Source organism: Silene latifolia, chromosome 3 (assembly GCF_048544455.1).
Source record: "Silene latifolia isolate original U9 population chromosome 3, ASM4854445v1, whole genome shotgun sequence".
In the NCBI taxonomy this organism is placed as follows: domain Eukaryota; kingdom Viridiplantae; phylum Streptophyta; class Magnoliopsida; order Caryophyllales; family Caryophyllaceae; genus Silene; species Silene latifolia.
The window spans coordinates 127,729,158-127,748,253 of NC_133528.1; the positions used below are offsets into that span (position 1 = coordinate 127,729,158).

General features: G+C 41.4%; 1 protein-coding gene across 1 annotated transcript; it reads left to right on the top strand.

The window, feature by feature from the left end:
• Positions 1–2,338: 2,338 nt before the first annotated feature.
• LOC141646274 (uncharacterized) lies at positions 2,339–3,138 on the top strand. The gene has a single exon (XM_074454225.1). It carries the CDS (start codon positions 2,421–2,423, stop codon positions 2,994–2,996), a length of 576 nt encoding a protein of 191 aa, XP_074310326.1. The 5' UTR covers positions 2,339–2,420; the 3' UTR covers positions 2,997–3,138.
• The last annotated feature ends 15,958 nt before the right edge of the window (positions 3,139–19,096 follow it).

Here is a 19,096-nt window from a genome sequence, read left to right on the forward strand (position 1 = left end):
TATTTTAATTTGAGCAATAAAAATTAAAATTGTAAAAAGTCATAAAATGAATATTTTAATGAAATTTTTCTTTTTACCGAGAAATTAATGACGTTATTTTTAAAATATTTTTACTATTAACATTTTTTTGTGCAACTCCTTGTCATTAAAAATCAATGAATTTTTATGTACAATTATTTTTTTTAAAAAAAGTATATATTTTTTTATCATACAGTATAATAATGGAGATACATTTATGTATAATGTGAAATAATATAGAATGTTTGAAATATTAAATTTATTAAAAGATTGTGTCATTAAAAGATTGTGAGATAATATATACTAAAAATAGTACACTTTATTTTAGGAAATATTATTTAGGCGGGAAAATAAGAGTTTCGTCTATTCATTTTAGTAAATAAGGGATCCTCATTATTAATAACAAATTAAAATAGCATATTATATATAGCAAATTAATATGGCCCCTGTTTATTAGTCATTAGTCATTGGAATGGAATCACATTCTACGTGAACTACATCATTTCCGGTCCGTTCACTTAAGAGAATCCTCTCGTTATCATAATACCTAACTACTCAAAAATCAACTAAAATCATTTATACTAAAGTTATCTTTTAGCAAATATACTCATACTCATCATTTCATCAAGAGTCTAAGAAATGGACACCTGCATAAAATAAGTTAACGCAATATTTACCATCCAATTTATAGCCCACAGAAATAAAATAAACAAACTTTAATTAATAAAAAAAAAAGTGAAAAATAAATACCACAACTTTTCATACAACTTCACGGATGATATATGCTCATCCAACTTTATGTACCCATAGCCCATAGGAAAGCTAAAAGCCTAAAACTTTAAAAAAAAAAAAAAAAATATGTTGAATGCGTTTAGGTTATCCTCAACCGAAGAGATTTTATTTCAATGATTAAAATGGATGTACTAAAAATAGAAGACTCAAGTTTATATTTCTCATTTGTTCTATGTTATTGACCTTATACCTTATTTGACATATAAAATTAAAAAGATGGGGAAGCAAAATGTCTGTGGCCTTGACGGAAAAAATATATACATTACTAATAATGTCTATTTAAACAATTTAAAGATAAGTTAGACGTTTGAATATCAATTTTTTTTAAAAAAAAAAAATGATGCTTTGGAATCAAGAAATGATCAAAATATGGTTTCATTGTAACGAATTATTTAAAAAAAAAATGGAAATTTCCCAACCTTATTTAGGGAAAAAATCATTTACCTATGGAAATTTAGAATTTTTATTTACCGTGTCGGACATCGATGGAGCCAGAATTTAAAGTCAGTTGTTCAGCAGAAGCGAACGGATAATAGTAGTATAAAATAACCTTGAAAATATTAGCGAAAAACTTCAAAATTTTTGTATACCAGCGAAAGCGAGTACCCCTATACATTAATATCGACACACCACAAAATATTGATAATTATATGGATCATCAACTCGTTAGTAGTGCACCTTATGATCATGTTAATTAGACATTCAACGACTTTATTGCTATATAGGCAAGGTTGTCAGAATTGAGACCCTACTCGGAATCAAAGATGGGGTGAAGAATCAGATCGGAGGATTGAATCAAGGATCGTAAGATTGTAGAAATAGTTTGGATAAACAAGCTTTTGTAAAATTTTGGTATAAATTATGATGTAATGTTTAAAAACTATTTAATGACATAACAATCTGTATAATCATATCAATTTATTACATATACCTTTATTAGAGTTGTCAGTACAAAAGAACAACAACCTCACAAAATTAGAACACAAATAAGCCTTTTACGATGCTGAGTGATCCTACCAACGATCTTGTACATACGATACTTACAATCCTGCTGGTTTCTGAACGATCTTACCACCAAAACAACCCTCAAATTTGAATCGTCTTCCATTTGGATAGCGATTCTAACAACAATGGCTACAGGCCGGTGAGCAATTCCGCGGCTTTAAACCTTGAGCAAGTTTGCTTAAATCCATCTTACATCTACCCTTTTCGATAATAAGTTTTCAGTAAACCGATTTTAATACAATATTTATTTTTTCAAACCTTATTCTTGGAAATTTTAGAAATTGTATTATATTGTTAGTGTCTCTATCTTTGGTATCAACGCTCAACACACCAAAAATATCGACAATGACATGGATCATTAACTCATTAGTAGTGCACTTTATATGATCAAGTCATGGGTTGCTATAACAACATCCACATATTTGATGTTCATTGTCTCTTAGCCTTCTACATCTTATCCTACTATATATAAGCCTCATTTCATGACTCTTTATCTTATTATCAACATATACACTAAAAAGAATACACTCTATAAGCTAGGAATACACACTTTTAACACTTCTTGTGCATCAAGTTTCTCCATCCAAGCTAGGGTTTAACAAGTCATGGCTCCACCAAATGGAGAAGCAATAACTTTAACATCCTTCTCAAGCCCTTCACCCAAAACCTTCTCCAAACCACAAAGGCTATCCCAAGACAACCTCAAGAGATCGATCTCAGACATAGCTTACGAGTTGAGCAAAGGGATCGACACAGAGCTAGCAGAGGAGTCGAAACCACTCCCAGCTATCTCAGAAGCAGAAGACGCGAAGTGTGAGTGTTGTGGGATGAGCGAGGAGTACACACCCGAGTATATAAAGTGTGTGCGCGACAAGTTCTTAGGTAAATTGATATGTGGTTTATGCACAGAAGCAGTAAAAGGAGAAACGGAGAAAAATGGAGGACAGTGTAAGGAAGCCCTAGACACTCACATGAACCATTGTGTGAGGTTCAATAAGCTTGGGAGGGCATTCCCGGTATTATGCCAAGCCGAGGCTATGAAGGAGATGATGAAGAAAAGCTCTAAGGTTCGAGCCAAGTCGTTGAGCCCTCGAGAGATGAAGGGGTTGAAGATGGATGGCATTGCTAGGAGCTCGAGTTGCATGTCCTCCATGATGAGTAGTCTTGCTATACACGACTAACTTAATTATTTAGATCGGATTTCAATTGTTGTCTTGTGTTACATACTTGTATAATACAAAAATGTTAAGCTTAATGTAAATTATAGCTAAGGGATGACTTTTGGTTGTTGATACTATATATCCAAATCATTTTTAGCTTCTCTTTAAGGGTTTTTCTCTTGATTAACACAATTTCTTCTGTTTTACTCGACTTTGATGGTACCAAGTTTCAATATCACAATTTCACATATACTCCGTAGGTGTTATGTACTTATTTGTGATATATGAGTTTCAAACCCGGATTACGCATGCCTTTACATATACAATTTGTCAAATTAGGTACACTATTATGAGCACTGAGCAGCTATTGTACTCATGTAGGCCAGAAATTTGTATGTGAATTGTTATTAAAACTCAGTACTATAAGTTTATGCTCACTCTCACATTTAGTTTACTTTTTTAATTATATACACGTATTTTAGAATAAACACCCCTGACCTCTTAAGTAAGAATTTGGGAGAAAAATAGACGTGTATGCAGGTGTTGAAAATATAGTATCATTATAGGGGCGAAGATATAATTAGAGAATATTTGTTGTTGTGTCGTGGTATGGAGGCCACTGAATGAGAAACGAAATCGCCCCGACTACGGTACAAATCGATATAGGCGTCGTCCCCCAAGGTCACACAACACTCCTAAGAGTTGTGTACTCAACCATTAGGAGTTGGAACTCATATGGTATGCTCAAAATTATCATAGAGAAGTAGTAGAGATATGTGGAAGATGTATATGTCAAATGACTACACTTCTCATATTTATAGTGATTAATTAACATCATAATCACAAAGATAGTGGCATAACTCCACCATAAACATGGCAATAAACATGGAGTTAGTGGCTATAATTATGCAAGTAGTTGTGAGATGCTTTTACGAGGTAATGGAAGACATCTCTCTAATACAATGTATTTAGACGACATTGCTAGCCTTAGCATTACTTCCAACAATCCCCCACTAATGCAAAGGATAGACAAAAATTCTGAGCATATTAATAAGGATTGATGCTTAAGCATTAGTATAACACATAGTGAAATGGAACAATTCTTTCATCACCTAGAGAGTGAACGAATCTTGAACTCCTAGACTCCGGGGTAAATTCCAAACACATATCTCACCTTAAGTTCCAGACGAGTTCCGCGATACAATTCAACAAATTTATGGCCAAATGAACCTTGGGATTCTCACGAGTGCTCTAGAGAGATAGCCTATTCTCTCATAGAAGGAGGCCAATCCTTCACACTCACGTAGGTGATTCCAACAAGTCTATCTCCATATAAACCACTCACGCATGAGCTATAGAATCATTAAGAGCTTTAAGGCTCAACCTCTCAACATAGCGGTTAATCCATCAGGTCCTTCTCAATAAGACCACCCAAATAAAGGGATATAGATTCATTAAAAGCTCTAAGGCTCAACCTTTCAACATTGCGGTGAATCCATCAAGTCCTTCTCAATAGGACCACCCAAATAAAAGGTGTGGACAGCGGGCCGCCCACGGGGGCGCTTGGTGAAGGGGCTCGAAAACAAGCGTTTGCATTTGTATGGAGTCGCCACCAATTTTTATGGGAAATTGGAACCGTTCGAATACCTCGTGTCATGTCAAGACACAAAGTAGTGACATGAACACTAAGCAATCGTTACCCTTAGCATTCTATGTCTAGAATGACTCTCGTGGATGCCAATGAACACGGGTGCTCACGGAGATCTGGAGTAAGGGGTGAGAGTACGTATTAGGAAGCTCTTTTGATCGAACACCTAATCCCGCCCGCCTCGATAGCGGCCTCTACTAATGATTAGGGAAGTTATTCGTACTTGATATATCGTCGGCTATATGCATGTAATGCAACATCCATAGATTAATCCTAACATATGAGAATTTAACTAAGTCGGTTGACATGTAATTAGCATACAATTGGGTCGAAGTTGGAATTAATGCTCATTTACATGTGAAAACATACAAATGATGGAAGAAATACAATAACTATGAATTACAATAAAGAAAATTACATTAATTACAATGGATAGGCGATTTATGTCGAAAATACCGCTAAAACGGATGATTTGAGAAAAAGAAATAAAAGAAAAAAAACAAGAAATACGAACAAGTCGGAAGGTGATAATACGATTATTAGTTGATTAATACGTAACCTAGTTAAACTACGTCAAAGCAGAAAAGGAGTTCAGGGACAGAATTCACCCTGGAACAGGCGCAGCAGGCACTGCGCCCTTTGGAAGAGGCGCGGCGATTCTTTGCGTCTGTTCAAAGTGAGTGAGTTCTGGCGTGAAGCTGAAGCGCAAACCGTTAATGTCAATTGATGATTTTAATGGATTGATTACGATATTAGACTCGGATGAAAGTGATTAGCAGATTATTTACATATGATTAAGGTCACAAAACAGCAAAACATGGATGAGACGGAAACGAGACGGATTAATTATGTGAAGGGTCGATGTTAATGAATGATTAATTAAACTAACTAACTAAACGAATTACACTAAACATGATGAACGACGATGAATTAATGATCAAAACAGGTGAAAATATATCAACAATGAATTTAAACTCAATATGAACAATTGAATTCCTAAAACTCGAATTGAATTTAATGACGAAAACCCGCAAATATTGATTATTAGGGATTTGAGTCGGATTTATGACGATTTAAACATGTTAATGATGATGGTTAATACACATATGAATTATTATGATACTATCATGTGAACGAATTAACAGACTAACAAAACAAAAGAAATCAATTTGATACGAATTACAGAGGACGGAGGAAGAAGAAAAGAAGCAGGAACTGCGGCGGCCTCACGAAGAGCGCGGCAGCAGTGCTGCGCTCCTTCGAATAGGCGCGCAGCGGTTGCTGCGTCTTTTCTCGACGTCGTCTCACCGGAAATCCGCGAAAAAGGTTTTAAAGACGGTTTTAGAAATCGGTTTTAACGGTGATTTCGACATAAACCTTACAATTGTTATGCAATAATTAAAATACAATAAATAAAAGAGAGATTAATACACCCTCAGACTTACATGTTGACGGAACGAGAAGAACTAAGAAGATCGATTAGTGAATGCTCGACGCGAATGCAAGGAAAGAGTGCCCTCGAAAGAGGAAAACGATTAAAACAGATTGATTAATTAGATTGATTGAGTGTAGTGGTCAAATTGGTCGGTCATGCAACGGAGAGGCTGGTACCCGGAAAGATCCGAGCTTACGTGGTCGGAAGTCCAAGCACGTAGGCGCCAATTAGTAAGAACGAAGTCTAGAATGCAAAGGGAGAAGAGAAGGGCGGACACTCGCGTGAGAAATATGAGGAACGAAAGCTCCTATTTATACTAATCACGTGAAGGAGTAGGGTTTCGGAGACTCTTTGGAAGTGAATCTCGGAAAGATATGAAAAAGATACGTAAATCATGCAAAGAAGGGCTGGGAAGAGGCGCGGCGACCACTGCGTCTCTTGGAAGAGGCGCAAAGACTGCTTTGCGTCTATTCCCGGAGGTTTTCCTCGCTTAAGAAAGATTTCGCGTTTGAGTTATGGTAGGACGGAAATAATTTGATTATCTTTTGAATATTACGGGATATTATTTGCCAAAAGATAAAATTTGAGAAATATGGAATAGAAACATCTGGAACATTTCAGAACATTCGACTCGGGATTTAACAACTATCGAGAAAATGGAGACGGTTTTCGACCGGACTCCGAATGTACTCTAATTATGCCAAAACGACCGTATCGGCACGTAGATGACATTTAAGAGGTTGACATTAATATTTGAGCAATCACTTGACGATAATCTTACTGAATCTGTCACTAATCGTTCGCGAATCAAACATGCGGCCCAATCATCAGGGTGGTTTGCGAGGGGTGCGAAACGAGGTGTCTACTGAGCCCCCACTTTGGCGAGGCTTGGACAAGGCGAAAGTCAAAGTATAACCATCAGTTCAATCGAAGATTACAACCTGACGACTATGGCGGCGCGAGGCGCTCAAGGGGTCGAGCCAAGGACCTATCGTCGGGAACATTTTAGAGTCCGTCGACTATCGGGGAGGGTCGTTTAAAGTCCGTTAGACTACGTAAGGAGGCTCTTGACCATAAGAAGCGATCATACCTGAGATTTGATCGAACCTTGCGGGGAAATAAAAGAGATATTGAAAACAGCAGGACGTCGGTAGAAACTGCTGGGGATCCGCTTGCGTCGGTCTCAAGCGAACTCTGGCGAAATTTGGAGGTTGAATCTGCTTGCGTTGGCCTCAAGCGGACTCTTGGTTGGAGAACATGCCGACGACTAGGAACATCTTGATCGTCGTGGGGGAAAACCTTGAGTGAGCAGTACTGCAAAATACTACTGCGCTGGGGATAGACGACTAGGAACATCTTGATCGTCGTAGAAAGAAAGTCTTGAGTGAGCTGATCGCAAAATACTCTCTATTTGGACATAAAAATTGAGCAATCTTTGCGAAATATCTGCTGCGCGGGATAAAATGATCTTGGACAATCTTTGCGAAATCTTGTCGTATACTGGATAAAACGTGGGCCGGAACGAAAGAAAATCGTCGAAACGGACCCAAAATGATAAAAATGTCGTCGAGGGAGAGGCGCACCAAAGATGGGCCCACGAATAACGAACTCATAACGGATTTTTGAAAACCCGCAAGGAGGGAACAAAAGGAAGAGGCGCAGCAAGAGCTGCGTCTCTTGGAAGAGCGCAAAGACACTGCTTTGCGTCTGTTCCCAATTTGGCGGTCTCGCGTAAAAACGCGAAAGTCGGAAGGTTTATGTTCATTTTATTCGAAACATAAATCACTCCATTCTCTCTCAAATCTTCACCATTTTCGTCGAGGTTGGATTCAAAAGCTTGCTTAAAATATGACTAATCGAGGTATGTGCTTTAATCTTGCATTAATCTTCCATATTTGTCGAATTTTGAGCCACGAACATTAGGGTTTTCGACCCTTTTGATCGAAAATTTGGGGCTTTTCCCCCAAATGGATTTGTCTTGCCAAATTGATGCTAGAAATGGATAATAGGTAATGTTAGGAACATAACCATGTATTTACTTTGAATTTTCATCGAGTTTTGAGCCCTTGAGCGAATTTTGAGACGGTTTCACAGCTAGATCGTAAATTACTTCGAAAATGGCCTTAGGATTGCCCATTTGTGATGAAACTTGATATTTGGGATCCTTGGGTGATGGGTAAACTTTCTACCATCTTGGAATTTTGGTTTGTGACAACTTTTTCAGGACACTTTTTAGGGCATAACCGCCATTATAGCGAAATGCTGCCGAATTTTCGACTCGAACCCGAGACTAGGCCTTGACTTTGACTTGACTTGACTCGACTCATCACATGAGTGATTGAATTGGTGGGAACACGGCCAAGGATGGATTTTGATTTTCGAGAATTGCGACGAAAGATCATCGATTAACGAGAGCCATTTGTCTTTTCAGGAGGTTGAGGCGGCGGGCATCGAGCCCCCAGAGTATCCCGAGACCCTTGAGTACACTGACGCTACTGGGAGGACGACGATCTCCGAGTTGCGTGACTTTGACGTGGGTTTGTGACGGATCTTTGGCCTAGATGATGGCAAAAGACATCGATTCGGAGGGTGAGTTCCTATTTTGCATAGTTTTCGTGTAAGAACACATTTGATTGAATTTGTTCAATTTTGCTGAGAATTTTTTTTTGAAATGCAGGTCGCGCCATCTCGGTTCGTGGCATTATGGAGGGTGGCCAACCGGCTGCGAGCTACCGCCATCGAGGCACTCATCGGTGGTCGGGGTCGTCAGGTATGAACCTCACTTGACTTCTTTTGATCTTTGGTTTTTCAGTTTTGTTTGAATTGATTGACATGAGCCAATTTATTGTTGTCCACAGGCCGATCGTGAGCTGGAGCAAGAGTTGACCCAGTCTCGGGAGGAGACGGCTCGTTTGTCGAGGGAGCTCGAGTTTCGGGACGCCGAGATCGCCGCTCTTATGGCGAGGGTTGCCGAGCTGGAGGGTGCACAGCAGTAGTCTGCGTGGTTTTGATTTTGAACATTTTTGGACTTGTTTTGGGGCGCAAGCCCCCAGTTTACTTGGATTTGGGCTTGTTTGGGGCGAAGCCCCCCAGTTGTACATTTGGACTTGTTTGGGGCGAAGCCCCCAGTTTGCTTGTACATTTGCTTTTTTGTTGTATATACGACGGCCTGAGTGCCTTTTGCTGTTGGGTTGTGTTGGTTGTACCTGCAGGTTAGCTTTTGAACAGGTTTGGTAGACAACGGTTTATGCCGTCATTCTGCCGAAATTTACATAGAAAATCACGCAACACATACATTTTTATATACACATAGGGCCTTTAATTAGCGCAAAATGAGACTCAAAAGGAACGCGAAAATTCAAAAATTTTGCCGGAAATGACCGGACGGTAGGGAGGGTTACCCCCGAAAAAAAAAGAAAAAGAGAAATCTGTAAGTTAGAAAATGGAAAAAATTAAGAAAATGAAATGACTAAGTAAAATGTTGAAATAAAAAAGAATTAAAATGAAAACTAAAAGTGTGAGAAAAATGGCGGAAAATGTCGATGTCGCCTCGAAATGCGTGTCCGCGGATTAAGGAAACCTGAAGCATGGTAAATTTCTCGGATTTACCAAAATAAAATCCCGTAGGAATAGGAAGTTATTTGTTTATAGAATTAGGAAAGATCCAAACGCGGAAATCACAGTGAAGTGAGGGGGGGAAGGCGCGGCATGAGTGCGTCCCTTTGAAGAGGCGCAGCAGGTGCCGCGCCTGTTCCCAAGCAGGTCGGTTCTGACGGATTTTTGGAAACAGCAATTAGTATAAATAGAAGCGTCGACGAAGCTTTAAATCATATAATTCTTCCGTCTCTCCTTCGTCGCCTCACATAAAAACTCTCAATAAACTTTCAAGAGAAAATTATCATCATGAATACTTTGGAGATTCGCTTGAAGGAATGGACTAATGAGTTTTCGAACATTGAGAAGCACGATATGGGTGCTTATAACCATGGGTCTTTATTGAGTTTGAAACTCATTAAGGTTGTAAAACCGTTCTTGGATGCTTGTCTTGATTATTGGGACCCAAATTATCATGTTTTTGCGTTCCCAGGAGGTGATATTTGTCCTTTTAGGAGGAAATTGTCGCTATTGGCGGGTGGGACCCCGAACATTTACCTGCCATCCCTTCTACTGCTCAAGGGTATAAGAGCAAGTTTAGAGATTTGCTTGGACTTACTAGACTTGAGGTAGATCGCTTAGTTACCCCGAAAGGCGTGAGAATGTTGGACTTCATAGACCGATTCATCAACAGGGCCGACCCTACTGTTTCTTATGTTGCTAGGAGGAGAGCATTTGGCTTCTGTTTGCTTCATGTATATGTCTTCCAGGGACATGTTGATGAAGATGTGAGAGGCGATCCTCGTCTTCTGGGCCTCATTGAGCAAATGGAGCTGCGCAGGAGCCCAGCTTGTCTATGCCTAGGGGAGATCATTTTGGGTTTGGATAATAGGAAATCCAACCGTGATCTGCCGTTCTTGGGAAGTCCCGTTATCCTAACAGGTAAAGACACCCTTCTTTCTTTTTTTTTTTTTTTTTTTTTTTTTTTTTTTTTTTTTTTTTTTTTTTCGTTTTTTTTTTTTTTTTTTTTTTTTTTTTTTTTTTTTTTTTTTTTTTTTTTTTTTTTTTTTTTTTTTTTCGTTTTCCTTTTTTTTTTGGCGGGTGTCTAATACCTGTTTTTTGGTAGGTTTGGCTTATGGAACGGCTCCGATTGCTCGAGCCCCCAGTTCATGCACTTTCCTATCATGCCCGTATGATTTCGATGAGGACACGGCTGTACATGGTGGACTTCACCCGGGTCTGCGATTATTGGAAGAACAAGCTGAAGAATGATGATGGCCCGCTGATCAGGTGGGTCGTTCCGTGGTGGCACCTCAAGTCATCACTTTGGAGTGTCTTCTTTGGATCCTACTAGGTCCGTGCGCATTCCTGGATTGGAGTTTATGGTATGCATCTTCCCTGAGAGATTGATGAGACAAGTCGGGTTGAAGCAGATGATCCCTAGGCTTGACACCGTTCCGCAAACTGCTATGGCGCTTACTACAGAGAGCCGAAGAGAGTGGGCTATGAAGTGGGCCCAAAGAAACATGTGGTTCTTGAGCTTCTCCGCCAATGCCTTGTGGGTGTCGGACTCTTATCTGAGGTGGAGGAAGGCTGCAACTTCGGAAGAGCGCGAAAAATTGAGGAAGCGCGAGCCCGTTGACTACAAGGTGCGCGAGGGAGAGAAAGAGAAGGAGAAGCATCTGACAGAAGGAGAAGAAGAAGCCGGGTTCCAAGTCATTCATCCTTTGAAGAAATCGAAGACTACTCTGTCGCGAGAGATGGTGGTTGGCAAGAATGGAAGAGTCGGGCCTCGAGAAAGACCGTTGGTGATTAGGTCTGAAGTGGTGCAAGAGCGCCCGGCTCGAGGTCGTGACAAGAAATATGACAAGAACGACAAGGGCAAGGGAAAGATGGAGGAATAGCCCAAGTCTTATTTATTATTTAATTATTATTATTTATTGTTGTAATAAGAGAGGAGGGATTTTTAGAATCCTAGCCTAATCTATTTTTATTATTTGTCGTATTATTATTATTAGAAATTGAATGAAATAAAAAGGTTAAATGGTTATGAAACCGTTCTGATTTTCTTTGATTATTCTTGTCGAATTTCATATGCAATGCAAATGTCCTTCTATTTACATTTTAAATATAATGGTGGGTTGAATCCCGTGAAGGATTGCCTACGTATTCACTTAGAGAAAGCGAAATCAAACCCTTGCGCGTAGTTCGAGTAAATGTAAAAGAATAATTGTTCGAAGCAAGAGCTTGTAATGAACATAGAAAATAAGCATGAGCTTTTGCTTACTCGGGAGGTGCGAATTTAGTTTGTTTGACGATATGAGGATGACAAGTTTGCCAAGATGCAAGAGCATAGTGACATTCAAATGGGCCAGGGGCCGTTTATTTAGTGCCACAAGAGCGACACGTAGGTTTACGCGAGGCGCGTTTTTATCCTATTCTAGGCATGATATCGTTTCAGTTGGTCGAGATTTGTGGGGTTTGAAAACTCGTTCCCATCTAGGTCTGTGATTCTAACCGCACCCCCTGGGAGTATTGATTTGACTAGATATGGTCCGGCCCAATTAGGTTTGAATTTTCCCCTTGGGTCGACAGGTAAAAGAGCTCTGACCGATTTGAGTACTAAGTCTCCTTCTTTGATGTTTCTTGGCCTAACCCTTTTGTTGAAAGCTCGTTTGATACGTGCTTGATATGTTTGGACATTATGTAAGGCACGAAGCCTACGTTCATCCAGGAGGATGAGTTCTTCGTATCTATCCCTTTTCCAATCGGCTTCCGGGATTTGACTTTCTAGCGAGAATACGCGGTGATGGTATTTCTAGCTCATTTGGTTGTACGGCTTCCATGCCGTAAGTCAAATAGAAAGGAGTAGCCCCGGTGGGCGCCCTAGCGATGTACGATACCCCCACAAAGCGAAGGGTATTTTGCTTGGCCAATCTCTGTAATTGTCGGTCATTTTCTTGAGGATTGTGACGACATTTTTGTTAGCCGCTTCTACCGCGCCGTTAGTCTGTGGTCTATAGGGCGATGAGTGATGATGCTTGATCTTGTACTTGGCTAGCAATTGTTCGGTTTCGGCTTGGAAGTGGGACCCATTATCGCTAATGATTTCATGTGGGCAACCATATCGGCAGATGATGTTGTTTTGTATGAATTTGGCTACATTTTTGGCCGTAAGAGCAGTGTAGGAAGCCGCTTCTACCCACTTGGTGAAGTAGTCAATTGCCACTAAGATGAAACAGTGACCTCTGTTCGGTGGGGTTATTTTCCCAATTATGTCAATTCCCCATGCGGAGAATGGCCAAGGAGATGTCATCGTATAGAGCAACGAAGGAGGGACATGTTGTACGTTCGAAGATTTGTGATTATGGCAATGTCTCACATATTTGATGCAATCGGATTCCATTGTGGTCCAATAGTACCCTAGACGTGTGATTTTCTTTGCCATCATAGGTCCACTCATGTGAGGACCGCATTCTCCGTCGTGGACTTCTTCCATCACTTTTCGTGCCTGTGAATGATCAAGGCAACGTAGGACTACACCAAGAGGTGTTCTTTTGTACAATTCTCCTTGCATTAGGATGTATTGGGAAGCTAGTAGGCGTATAGCGCGTTGTCCCCTTTTGTCCATGTCTGGTGGATAGGTACCATTAAGCTTGAAGTTCAGGATTGCTTGGAACCAGGGTTCCTGTGCGATTTCTTCTTCATCGGTAATTTGATGGACATAAGCCGGCTCCGACCGTCGTTCGATACACAAAGGCATTTCCATCATGTAATCTGGCATGTTTATCAAAGATGCAAGTTTCGCAAGAGCGTCTGCAAATTGATTTTCTTCTCGAGGTAGGTGTAAGTAGGTTACGTGATCAAAGAATTGAGCGACTTGGTCTATTCTAGCCTGATAGGGTGCTAGGCTTTCACTTCGGATTTTCCAGGATCCTGTAACTTGGTTGATGATCAGTGATGAATCTCCGTGCACTCGGAGGTTTTTGATGCCTAAGCTTACTGCCGCTTGTAGTCCAATTAGACAAGCCTCATACTCTGCGGCGTTGTTCGTCACCTCGAAGTCGAGTTTGACAACAATCGGTGTATGCTCACCTTCAGGAGAAATGAGCAACACCCCTATCCCAAATCCTCTTAGGTTTGATGCTCCATCGAAGTATAGGTCCCAGGAGTCTACATCTGTTTGAAGTATATCCTCGTCGGGAAATGACCAAGTATCTATGGTTTGTGCGTCGTTGATGGGATTTTCTGCGAAGAATTCGGCGACGGTGCGACCCTTTATAACTTTCAGTGGCACATATTTGAGGTCAAATTCCGAGAGCATCATGGTCCATCTTGCCAGGCGTCCGTTGAGGACGGGTTTCTCGAAGAGGTATTTGACTGGATCCATTTTGGAGAATATCTTGACGGAGTAGCTAAGCATGTAGTGACGTAGCTTCTTCGTTGCCCACACAAGAGCGAGGCATGTCTTTTCGAGTTGTGAGTACTTGCACTCGTATTCCAAGAACTTCTTACTTAGGTAGTAAATAGCTCTTTCTTCACTTCCTACGGTTTGAGCTAACATGGCGCCCATGGCGGTTTCGGTTACCGTGAGATACAAACCAAGAGGTTGATCTTGTTGTGGTGGCATGAGCACTGGTGGTTTAGCCAATATCTCCTTGATTCTGTCGAACGCCTTTTGACAATCGTCGTCCCACATGGTGTGGTCTGTTTTCTTGAGTTTCTTGAAGATAGGCTCGCAAATCATCGTAAGTTTCGATATGAATCGACTTATGTATTGCACTTTTCCCAGGGAATCGACTTCCTTTCTGTTTGAGGTTGTGGCATTTCGATCAGAGCTTTGATTTTGGAAGGATCTATTTCTATGCCTCGTTGGCTAACGACGTATCCTAGGAGTTTGCCAGACGTCACCCCAAATGTGCATTTCTGAGGATTGAGTCTCATGTTGTACTTCCGTAGCCTTGCGAAGAACTTGCGAAGGTTCGCAATATGTCCCTCTCTTTCCTTAGATTTGACGATCATGTCATCTACATATACCTCGACTTCTTTATGCATCATGTCATGTAGGAGTGTAGTCGCGGTGCGTTGGTACGTAGCTCCGGCGTTGATCAATCCGAACGGCATTACTGTATAGCAATAGGTTCCCCATTGGGTGACGAACGCGGTCTTATGCATGTCTTCCATAGCCATTTTGATTTGGTTATAACCCGCATATCCATCCATGAAGGATAGTAATGCGTGGTCTGCAGTATTGTCCACTAATATGTCGATGTGAGGTAGAGGAAAGTCATCTTTTGGGCTTGCTTTGTTTAAGTCCCTAAAGTCAACACAAACTCGGATTCTCCCATCCTTTTTGGGTACGGGTACTATGTTAGCTACCCAGTCAGAATACTCGGAAACTTTGATGAACCCGGCTTTGAATTGTTTGTCAACTTCTTCCTTAATCTTTAGAGCCCACTCTGTTCTCATTCGTCGAAGCTTCTGTTTCACAGGTTTGAAACCTGGTTTAATCGGAATCCTATGTTCGGCGATGTCCCTGTCGATCCCTGGCATGTCTTTGTAGGACCAAGCGAAAACGTCTTTGAATTCATTTAGGAGGTCTATGAAATCGGCCCGTTCGGTAGAGCTCAAGGTAGTCCCTATCCTAAGTTCTTTGGGTTCTAGTTCAGTTCCTACATTGATGGGTTCGGTGTCCTCAATTACGGGTCCTCCTTCCCCTTCCTGTAGTATTTCTTTGGCTACGTAGGGAGGTATTTCGGTCAAGTCTGGGTCTTGGTCATCCTCAGTATCATCATAAACAGAATTGCACTCAAGATAACGCAAAGAGTAGCGAGAACCGATTTATTCATATTAAGATTCGAGTAAAGTTGAAACAAAGAAGCCAACTGATCCATGGTCGGTGGCGGTAAAGGGACGATGGTGGGGCATTTCCCGAACTACCGTGGCTACTTGAAAATAAGCTAGGAGAAACGAAGGGAGTGGGGATGACGACGGGAGTAGACTCTCTAATGACTTCTCTAGACTTTGACTCGACTCGACTCCGACTCGATTCCGATTCGAACTCGTCGTCTTCTCGGTTCTTCTTTGAACATCTCTCCTTCTCCGGTGGTGAGCTTGAAGAGTCTTCCTTGATTGTTGGTCCATTTGATTGATTTTCTCCATCCTTTCGCTTTGCTTTGTGTCGATTTCGTGATCAATGCGGTGGGGTTGAAGCGATCGTCTTGAAGTATCGTAGTAATGATCTCATCCTGCGCGGCCTTAACAAATCGGTCCTCTCCAAACAGGAGGCTCACAGCTTGCTCGTCTAAGCAAGGCGCTTGACGGGTTTTGACGGTAGGAACCGTTTCTGGAGGGATGAAGTAGCAATCGTGAAAGATCTCGATTCCGGCTAACTTCCTCTCGAGGTAATGCCAAGGTTCGGGAAATCCATGAAAGAGTTCCGAACTTCCTTCTTGAACGAAGTATCCATTCAAGGTAGGGAGATATGGCCTCATTTGGACTCCTACATACTTGCGATTTTGGACTTGGGCAAGCATTTCGAGAACTTCTTCTGTTGTGGGTTTGTACCCTAGTCCAAGTGGTATTCTTAATGAGTTGCCTTTCTTGTATGGCGCGAAGGTGTTCTTCCGAGTCGGGTTCAAAGGCATTCCAGAGAAGTATCCCTGATTTTTGAGTATGTGGTTGACTACCACGTTGGAATAGGGATTATAGTACAAGGGTGCCAACTCACTTTCTATGACATTTACACTTTGGAAGCCCCCAAGTTCGTATACGGGATCCGCAAGGACTTGATTATTTGATTGCTTCTCGATTATGGCCTTGATGGGTGATGAAGTGATCGTCACAACTTTGCCATTTAGTGGGATCTTGATCTTTTGATGAAGGGTGGATGTTACCGCTTTGGAAGCATGAATCCAAGGCCTTCCCAGAAGTATGTTGAATGAAGCTTCGATGTCCACTATTTGGAAGTTAACCTTTCGTTCGATTGGTCCCGTTGCTATGGTTAGGTTAGCAAGTCCTACCACTTTTCGTCGTGTACCGTCATATGCACGTACACCTTGATTTGTAGGGGTCCAGTCCGACTCTTTCATGCCTAGTTTGTATGCCGTTTTGAGGGGTATGACGTTGACCGCGGAGCCATCATCTACCAAGGTCATTGGCACATTTTTCTTTAGACAGATGACAGTAATGTATAGAGCAAGGTTGTGACTGGCGCCGAAAGGTGGCAAGTCTTCGTCTGAGAAAGTAATAGGATTACTTAGCTTGGGTGATTCTTGGAAGACCAAGTTGACTACATCTTCAGGAGTAGAGTTATGTGCTACATTTAATTTGGCCAAAGCTTGCAGTAAAGCTTGGCGGTGTGGAAACGAGCTTGCCACTAGTTGCCAGACTGAAAGATCAGCCTTGGTTCTTTGTAATTGCTTGAGCAAATGATCAGTGGGGTCGTCTTCGTTGTCATTTGGTGTGATGACATTGGTTGGACCGTTTTGAGTGGTGTTTTGATATGGGCGACCCGAACGAGTTAGGTGATCCACATCTTGGTCTTCACCATTTTGGACTATTTCCTTTACCAAAGAGTTTTCAATGAGATATTCGTCTTCATCGTCATCGGCCCAAACTCCATTGATTGCAGCTAGTTCTTTCATCCTCATGATGTCACTTTCTAGTTGTATGATTTGATCGACTAGTTTGTCGACCACGGCGACTACTTCTTGCATAGTGGCATTTGGAGAGAAGATCAATGGTACGCGCTCTTTAGGTGTTGCATTGGGATTGCGCAAGGTCGTTACCATGTTTTCTAGTTCCCACACTTGTCTATCTACACTCCTTGCCCATGCGATGAAGTCGGAAATGGTAGGGGAGATGGTAGAGTAGAGTCTTTCTTTCTCAATTGCATGAACTTCACTTTCGGTGGGAGAAATGAGGTGTGAGCAATCTAAGGTAGATTCGTCACTTGTAATCACTAGAACTCCAAGAGGATTCTGAGTGTTGTTGGGCTTACCTCCTGGCGGGATTGGAAGTCGACCATCTTCAATCATATCCTGTAGCACGTGTTTCAACTTGTAGCATTTTTCTGTGTCATGCCCCTTGCCCCTATGGTATTCACAGTAGGAATTTTCATCCCAGAATTTGGACTTCCTTTCGGGTTCGGGAGTAGGCCCAATGGGTTGGAGTTTACCTTGCTTCATTAGCCTTTTTAGAGCATTGGAGTATGTATCCCCAAGGTTTGTGAACTTCCTTGGTGGGCTAGTTTTCTTGGAAGGCTCGAGAAGGTTAACTTCGTCGGTCTTGCTAGTAGAGCCGTATGAACGACTTGTGGACCCTTGATATCCTCGACCCACCGTTTTGGACAAGAGTCCTTTGCGGATGTCATCTTCAATTCGTGTCCCTAGTACAGTTAAGTCTTTGAAGGTCTTGATGTTTTGATATCTCAAATGGTTGGCATATATGGGCTTGAGATTATCCACGAACTTTTCCACAAGAGTGGCCTCATCCGGGCGTTCAACTAGTTGAGTACTAGTCTTCCTCCACCTACTTAGGAAGTCGGTGAATCCTTCCTTATCATTTTGGGTAAGAACCTCTAGAGTGCGCATGTTGACTTGGATCTCAGCATTATCCGCATATTGTTTTGAGAACTCGATGGCGGCGTCCTCCCATGTAGCGACCTTTTTGTGATCTAAAGTGTAGAACCATTGCTTTGGGATGGTGTCAAGAGATGAAGGAAAGATCCTTAAGAACATCTCGGGTTTGATGCCTTTGATAGACATGTAGTCCTTGAAAGCTCGGATGTGGTTCAAAGGGTTCTCATGTCCTTTAAACTTAGGGATATCCGTCATGCTAAAGTTAGTGGGCAATTTGGAATTGACGGCTTCATACTTACGATTGTTCTCCCTGTAAATGTCATCCCCCTTAAGGTACATCAATTGCTCCTCTAGGTATTGGAGCCTTTTCTACTGCGGTTGTTCTAGGACAGGATTCTCATCTTTAGACTCGTCATCGGAGAATTGTAGCACTCCACCTTTAGGGGGAGGTAGCTTTCCCTCTACATCAAAGATACGGCCTTCGATAAGCTCAAGGCGGTCATAGGTTTGTTCTTGGGTAATTTGCATTTGGGCTATCGCGGCTAGGATTCGATCATTACTTTCTTGGATTTCTTTGGAGGTTCGTTTCATCACTTGACCAGGCATCTTGGAAACTGGATAAGAGATCGGCGACGAATCAAAACACGATCGACCATTCCATCACACTTGCTAAAAGAGGAAAAGACTTGACTCGTGAAGTGGGTGTGTGCCACTTGTGTTGAGTGAGTTTTGAAGAAAGACGAGGTCTTTGAAAATGTGTGTCCTAGCCAACTGTAGTGTAGTTGTAGGAGTGGACTCGAAGTGAGGTTTGAAATGGGCTTGTGGCCCGAATTTTGACTTGACAAACGGACAGAGTTTTGAC

Excerpts from the sequence above, each read along its gene's own strand:
- LOC141646274 (XM_074454225.1), top strand. The coding sequence starts at position 2,421 with ATGGCTCCACCAAATGGAGAAGCAATAACTTTAACATCCTTCTCAAGC.